The 7,526-nt window shown below is 47.1% G+C and overlaps 1 protein-coding gene across 1 annotated transcript; it reads left to right on the plus strand.

Annotated features, from left to right (window-relative positions):
• The first annotated feature begins 415 nt into the window (after nt 1-415).
• Nucleotides 416-2,670, plus strand: SEPHS2 (selenophosphate synthetase 2). The gene has a single exon (XM_007130982.4). It carries the CDS (start codon nt 570-572, stop codon nt 1,923-1,925), a length of 1,356 nt encoding a protein of 451 aa, XP_007131044.2. The 5' UTR covers nt 416-569; the 3' UTR covers nt 1,926-2,670.
• The last annotated feature ends 4,856 nt before the right edge of the window (nt 2,671-7,526 follow it).

Consider the following 7,526-nt stretch of genomic DNA (forward strand, 5'->3'; position numbering starts at 1 on the left):
AACTTAATAACTAATTTCTCACTATTCTTTCCGATTTTTCCCTGGGCTATTTTCCTACCCTGGATTGATCATGCGCGCTATCTTGGACAATTCTGACCGGCTTGAGGTTTGCCAAGTGACCCATCTGCCCTCGTCTTTGAAAATGCTGGATTTGGTAAACTGCCTCTAGGGAAACAGAGCTTCGCCAGCCACTCCCAAGAGATCATTTAAATTACATCAAGGGAAATGAACCAAGGTATTTGTTCTGTAATCTCTCCGAGGTCAATTTCCCAAGCGGGTGGTTGATAAGTAATACATCTTTTAGACCAAAGGAAGCCCGCCTCTCGAGGGCAAAGTCCTCATTGGCTGGTGCGGCTGTCAATCACCAGGGGTATAAATAAGGGATGCCGGCGGCTCCTCCCCCCGGACGACCAGGAGCGCGTGGGGTGGCGGCAGTCAGGCTGCGCGAGTCGTGGCGGGGAGGCGCTCTGCGGTAATATCTGACGGTTACTCCTTAATAACTGGAGTGGAAAGTAAAAGGGACCTCTGCTCCTCTCTCCTCTTTTCCCCCTCCCTGCCGGGCGGGCGTGATGGCGGAAGCCGCGGCGACGGGCGCCGGCGGAGAGGCGATGGCGGCGGTGGCGGCGGGGGAAGGCTCCTCGGGCCCGACAGGCTTGCCTCTAGGCCGGGGCTTCTCGAGCTACCGGCCCTTCGAGCCCCAGGCGTTGGGCCTCAGCCCGAGCTGGCGGCTGACCGGCTTCTCCGGCATGAAGGGCTGAGGCTGCAAGGTCCCGCAGGAGACGCTGCTCAAACTCCTGGCGGGACTGACGCGGCCGGAGGTGCGGCCTCCGCCGGGCCGGGGCCTGGTCGGAGGCCGTGAAGAGACGGCCCAGGAAGCCGGCCTACCGGTTAGGGCGGAACCCAGCCCAACCTTACCAACCCTCGGCATTGGGATGGACTCCTGCGTCATACCCCTGAGGCACGGGGGCCTGTCCCTGGTGCAGACCACCGACTTCTTTTACCCCTTGGTGGAAGATCCCTACCTGATGGGGCGCATAGCTTGTGCCAACGTGCTGAGTGATCTCTACGCCATGGGCATTACTGAATGTGACAACATGTTGATGCTACTCAGCGTCAGCCAGAGTATGACTGAGGAGGAACGAGAAAAGATAACACCACTCATGATCAAAGGCTTTCGGGATGCTGCAGAGGAAGGAGGGACTGCAGTGACTGGTGGGCAAACGGTGGTAAACCCTTGGATTATCGTCGGGGGAGTTGCCACTGTGGTGTGTCAACCAAATGAATTCATAATGCCTGACAGTGCCGTCGTTGGGGATGTGCTTGTGTTAACCAAACCCTTAGGAACCCAAGTTGCTGTCAATGCCCACCAATGGCTGGATAATCCTGAAAGATGGAATAAAATAAAGATGGTGGTCTCCAGAGAAGAGGTAGAGCTGGCCTATCAGGAAGCCATGTTCAACATGGCTACCCTGAATAGAATTGCTGCTGGATTAATGCACACGTTTAATGCCCATGCAGCCACAGATATCACAGGCTTTGGCATTCTGGGTCACTCTCAGAACCTCGCAAGACAACAAAGAAATGAGGTGTCCTTCGTCATACATAATCTGCCAATCATTGCCAAGATGGCTGCCCTCAGCAAGGCCAGCGGGCGCTTCGGGCTCCTTCAGGGAACCTCAGCAGAAACTTCTGGGGGGTTACTGATTTGTCTGCCGAGAGAACAGGCAGCTCGCTTTTGTTCGGAAATCAAATCTTCAAAGTATGGTGAGGGCCACCAAGCCTGGATCGTCGGCATCGTGGAAAAGGGAAACCGGACAGCCCGGATCATTGACAAGCCTCGAGTTATTGAGGTCCTGCCTCGAGGAACCTCTGCTACTGCTCTTGCTCCTGAGAATTCCAGTACCTCCTCCGAGCCTAGTTTGTGAGATGGAATAGGGGAAGTTGTTTGGACTGTAGAGCCTTTGTACAGAATCATGGACAATTCTCAAGAGGTGATTTTAGGAAATTTCCAAAGAAGGCTGCCTGCATGATAGTTGCAGCTGCCCTTTGTAGGTGATTTGAATCAGCCCATCAAAAGCTGCACATTCCAAGGCCCGAAGTAACATTTTGGACTTTCGGGGGGTAGGTTTGTTAATTTCTTGAGTGGAAAAAGAGTAAAAAACCCTCTGTTTCCTCTTTCCAAGAGCAAGATGAGGCTACTCAGGTTTGAGAGATTTTTCTCGGCACAGGGTTCATTGATTTCTGCCCAGGGAGTGAGATTATTTAAAATTACATAGACACCAAAAATAAGTTGCAAAAAGAAAAACATTTAGATCAGAAGCAAATAAGTTTGGACCAGTACTGTTGATAAATCTAAATTGTTAAGGGAGATTAAAATGCAATGTCAAATCCTTATTAGATTACTCTGAAATACTGGCTCTTTCCTACTCTGGACAAGAATTGAGCAGCTTGTCCAATGACTGGGAAAGGAGGACCTCCAACCACCTTACTTGGTCTCTGTTAATGACGTCTCTCCCTCTAAACCCCCTTAAGGACTGGGAGAGGCAGAGCAAGCCCCAGAGCCCAGGCCTCGGTGGACATTAAGATATTAAATTCTTGTGCTGAAAATTCCTGGTGATTTAATCAATAAAGTGATTTCTAGTGAAATAAAGAGGATTTTGTTGAAAAATTCTTCTGGCTAATGTTTGTATCCTTGGAATTCTGAATCTTTTACATTCTTATAAAATGAACCAACTGATACATTTAGCGTTGACAGTAAAGGACTCAAGAACAGGCATAAATCCCAAGGACTAGAGGGTGGGAGAGGAAATAGGTAACGAAAGGTGTCAACAAATCTTGGAACATGGAAAGTGGGTGGAAGAGGGGTAACTGACTTAGAAGAACAGAGGAAGCCAAAGTATAAATGCCTTCAGAGTTGAGGAACACTAACAGGAAGCAAGGAGATACGCTCCGAAGGTACTAAGGAAGGTGGGGTCAAAGGGTGGGGATGAAAACGGAGATACTGGTTAAAAATTTATGCACAGGGCAATTAGATCTTTGCAGTTCTCAGTCTTCTCCCCTGTGTCATACAACCAGGTGACTGCCTCTCACCTGTGTAGGTAAACGGAGGTTTGTTTTCTGGAAAATGTGAATTTAAAAACTACTGTAAAGTCAGGGGCACCAGGCAGAGCAGAGGACAGGGAGCCTCACCAAAAACAAGAATAAAGACAAAAATGAGATTGCCCAGCCCCCCCCCCTCAGCTTAGCTATCTGAAACGCTGTCCAGGAAGCTTATACTGCCCCTGCCTGGCGCAGATGGAATATACTCCTCTGGAGAATATAAACCTGCCCAGAAAAAAGACCTATAAATACAAACATTTAGGGAGTCCCCGGTGAAAATCCCTGTACTGGGAAGCCTCCCAGTTGAAAAGCTTCACTCAAGCACATTCTTTTTAATGCCTCTTTCTCAAATATGAGCAGGCAAGGATCACCAGATATTTGAGGCAAGCCTCCAACTTGAAAGAAGTCAAAGCAAACAAACTCAAGAAAGAGACAATACAGGGAGCAAAAGAAAAAGAAGAGCAGAAATAAAAGAAGATAAAGTATCCATTAAAAGATAATAAGAGAGCAAACCACTTAGAATATAAAAATATAGCTAAAATCTTAAAATTCAGTAGAAGATTTAGAAGGTAAAGTTGACATTTATCAGAAAGGAGACAAACAAAAAGATGCGCAATAGAAGGGAAAAAAAGTAGTTAAATCAGAGATGAGCCAGGAGGTTCAACGTCTGAGAAGAGTCCCAGAAAGAGGTAATAAAGCAGATGGAAGAAAGAAAACAATCAAAAAATAATACAAGAAAGTTTTCTAAAGTTTAAAATTGTGACTGTCACATGCCTTTCGAATTCCCAGCATTGTGAGTGGAAAAAGGCCTACACTCATTTTAGTTAAATTTTTAAATGCCAGGGATAAAGAGACCCTAATAATAACAATAGCAAATTCTTACCTGGCACATACTCTTTGCCAGGCACTGTTCTAAGTGCTTTTATATATATTAACTCCTGTAAACTTCCAACCACCCCATTTCGCAAATGAGGAAGCTGAGGTGCAGGAAGATTGAGAAATTTGTCCAAGGTTGCCCTGGCAGTCTCCTCAACAGCCTGGTTCCAAAGTCCACGCTTCTAATCATTGTGCTTTCCTAAATCTTCTGGGGGGAGGGGAAGATCACAAACAAAGGTTTGGTATCAGACTTCTCAGTAGTGAATTGGAAGCTAAAAGACAATAAAGCAGTGCTTTCAAAATTTTGAGGGTAAATGATCTTCTCTGTGTAATTCTATATTTAGCTACATTTTTCAAACAGTATATTTTTTAGACATGGAAGGTATCAAAGTGGTTTCATCCCATTCACTCTTTCTCAAGAAACTACTGGAAGATGTGCTCCAGCAAAACAAGGGAGCAAACGGAGAAAGAGAAATACATGGGGTCCAGGAAACCCAACCCAGCACAGGTGGAAGGTGAAGGGAGCTCTCAAGGTAATAGCGGTCCAGCAGGCATAGAGAAGAAACAGCCCATGCTGGAGCAGAAGGCTGGAAGGCTTCCAGGAAAAGGAAAATGGAACTCATAGAGTATTGGTATGTTTAATTGTGTGATAAATTGTATTGGAAGGTTATCAGAAGATGTAAATAGAATTAGTGATAATTACATAGAAAATTAGCCCCCCCAAAAGAATGAGGCAGTTATCAACTCCAGCCAAAAATAAAACCTCGAAAAATAAAATGTAATCTAACAACAACAACAAATAAATAATAGATAAATTCAATCGGGTTTTCTCCTGCTCAGAGCTCAGAGCTCTCAAATAGCTTTCCACAAAATCCCTGCTTCATCTTGTGACACTTCATCTCACAGCACTCTCCCTACCTCTCTCACTAAACTCTAGCCCACTAGCCTTTCCGTGGTGCTTCAAACAAATCAATATCCTTTGTTCTCCGCCTGGAACCTCACCTCTATGCAGCTGGCTCACTCTTAGTCCTAATTCAGCTCAAATAAAACCTCTTCATAAAAGCCCTCTCTGACCTCAGCCAACACCCAGATACTCTCCCAACTCATCACCGTATTTATTGGCTTCATAGCTTTTATCCTAATCTGTAATTATCTTGACAATTTCTTAGTTTACTTTATAATTGTCCCTTTCTGCTTGTATGTAAGCTCCAGGATGGCAGAGGATGTTCTGTATCCCAGCACTGGAACAGTGTCTGGCCCACAGTTAGTGTTCAGAATAGTCTGGCCCACAGTTAGTGTTCAGAATATACTGAATCAATGATTGCGTGAGGTATATACACTGGGGACCCCAGCACCCTCTGTTTTCACACTTTCCTTGCTCTTGGTGTCTCCTAGTGGTGGAAGTTGGTACCACCAATCTCTTAAGACAAGGCTTTGGAGAAGAAATTTGGGCCTTGGTTTTGCTCATCAATTTACACAGCTCTCTAAGTGGTTTATTTTCTTGCTTGGGGGTGGGCAGTAGAAAAGGGCAGGAAAATGACTGGATGCTTCCCTGGCCTGGGTCCTCTTAGTTAACCTAGAAAGGGTTAGGGGTTGGAAGCAAGGTAGGCATCCAACTATTCCTTGGGGAGGGGCTGGGCAGCAAAATGGAGGTAGCAGGTAGTGGAGGTGACAGGCCTCGGGTGGAAATCAGAACAGAATCACAGGTATAAACAGAGGTAAGAAAGGTGATGGAGGAAAAGAAAGAGGAAGAAAAGGAAAAGGGAGCCAAAGGAAGAAAAGAAAAAGGAGAGGAAATTGAAGGGAGAGAGAGAGAGGAAGATGAAGAGAAAGGACAGAAGGGCAGACGGAAAGGCAGTGGCAAGGTGACCTCAGCAGATACCCAAGCACATGTGAACTGCCTCCTTTACTCCTTTGTGGGGAGACGTCTTTCAGTTGCTGAAGAGCACTGGGGAGTGGTGGTGAGCTTCAGCCTTCGCCTTTCTGGGTGATCTCAGACAAGTCTCCTGACCTCTATGGGTCTCAGTTTCCTCATCTGTAAAATAGGTGCAGCCATACCCACCTATGGCAGGCAAGTCATGGAGAGGATCCCATGAGACCTGCTCCTCTAAATTAATATTTATTAGATCGACTCAAGTACCAGGTCCCGGGGAAACAAAAGCCAGACACTGCTTTTGTTCTCCAGGAGACCCGGTCTAGGGGGAGATCTAGAACAGGAACACCAGTCGGCCCCAAATTAAGGCAAGAAGTGGTAAGTGCCACGAGAGTGAGAGTGGATGAAGTGCTTTATAAAACCAAATTATGTCCTGGGAATTCCCTGGCGGTCCAGTGGTTAGGACTCCGTGCTTTCACTGACGAGGGTGCAGGTTCAATCCCTGGTCAGGAACTAACGTGGCCAAAAATAAATAAATAATAAAATAAAACCAAATTATGTCCTTTTGAAGGAAGTTTAGGAAGGCTTCCCAGAGGAGGTGCCTTTGAAGCAGGGCTCTGCAGGATGGGTGGAATTTGGATTTGGCTATGCAGAGAAGGGGGATGGGCATTGCAGATGGAGGGAACCATGTGAACAAAGGCAGGGAGAGTGGGGAACACCTGCTCAGCATGTGTGTAGGGGGATATAGCTGGATAAGTAGGTTGGGGAAGGACTTCTAAGGGTGCTGGGAACTCCCTGGCCTGACTGAGCTAGGCTAGAGGTTCCTAAAAGCCTCTGTCATGATTCCTCCTGAAAAATTTAAGAAGAAATATTTTTAATTATAGCAGCACCCTTTCTCCTGTCCCCCACTTCAAAACCAACAAGGCCTATGGATCTACCTCAAATAAGAACAGCACTGCAGTAGATTCTCGGGATCCAGCCATGAACAAAATACATATTGTCCGGGTCCTCCTAGCACACATGTGGAGGGTCCTTGGAGGCCACCTAGGCCAGACCCCCATTATATAGAGAAACTGAGGCTCAGAGAAGAGAAACAATCTTCCCAAGAGCATTGGTAGATAGGTTCCCAATTACCTGACTCCTAGTTTCCCATCACACTCTGTTGTCTCTGGGACCTCCGACTGGCCCAGGTTCCCCCACCCTGATACCACCTACCCAGCTTATGGGCTTCTGTTATTTTGTTCTCCAGCTGCTGTTGACACTTCTACTCCAGGGTTTCCCAAAGAGCCTTACTGGAACCAGTTGCATCTGTTTGGCTGTAGTGGGGAAGGTGGCCAAACTTGAGTACCAGAAGGGCATACGTGTGCATTTACACATTTGCCTGTTCCAGCCCGTCCACCCTGTCATTAAACATTTATTAGCCTGCACTGGGGAAACACCTTTGGTTTGAAAAGACTAGGGCACCTAGTCTCGGGGGGGATAGGCTTCTAAAGGGCTAATCACAAATGTGGACCAAAAAGCAAGACCAAGGGCTTCCCTGGTGGCACAATGGTTGAGAGTCTGCCTGCCGACGCAGGGGACGCGGGTTCGTGCGATGGTCCGGGAGGATCCCACGTGCCACGGAGCGGCTGGGCCCGTGAGCCATGGCCGCTGAGCCTGTGCGTCCGGAGCCTGTGCC

This window comes from Physeter macrocephalus, chromosome 14 (assembly GCF_002837175.3).
Source record: "Physeter macrocephalus isolate SW-GA chromosome 14, ASM283717v5, whole genome shotgun sequence".
NCBI classification, from domain to species: domain Eukaryota; kingdom Metazoa; phylum Chordata; class Mammalia; order Artiodactyla; family Physeteridae; genus Physeter; species Physeter macrocephalus.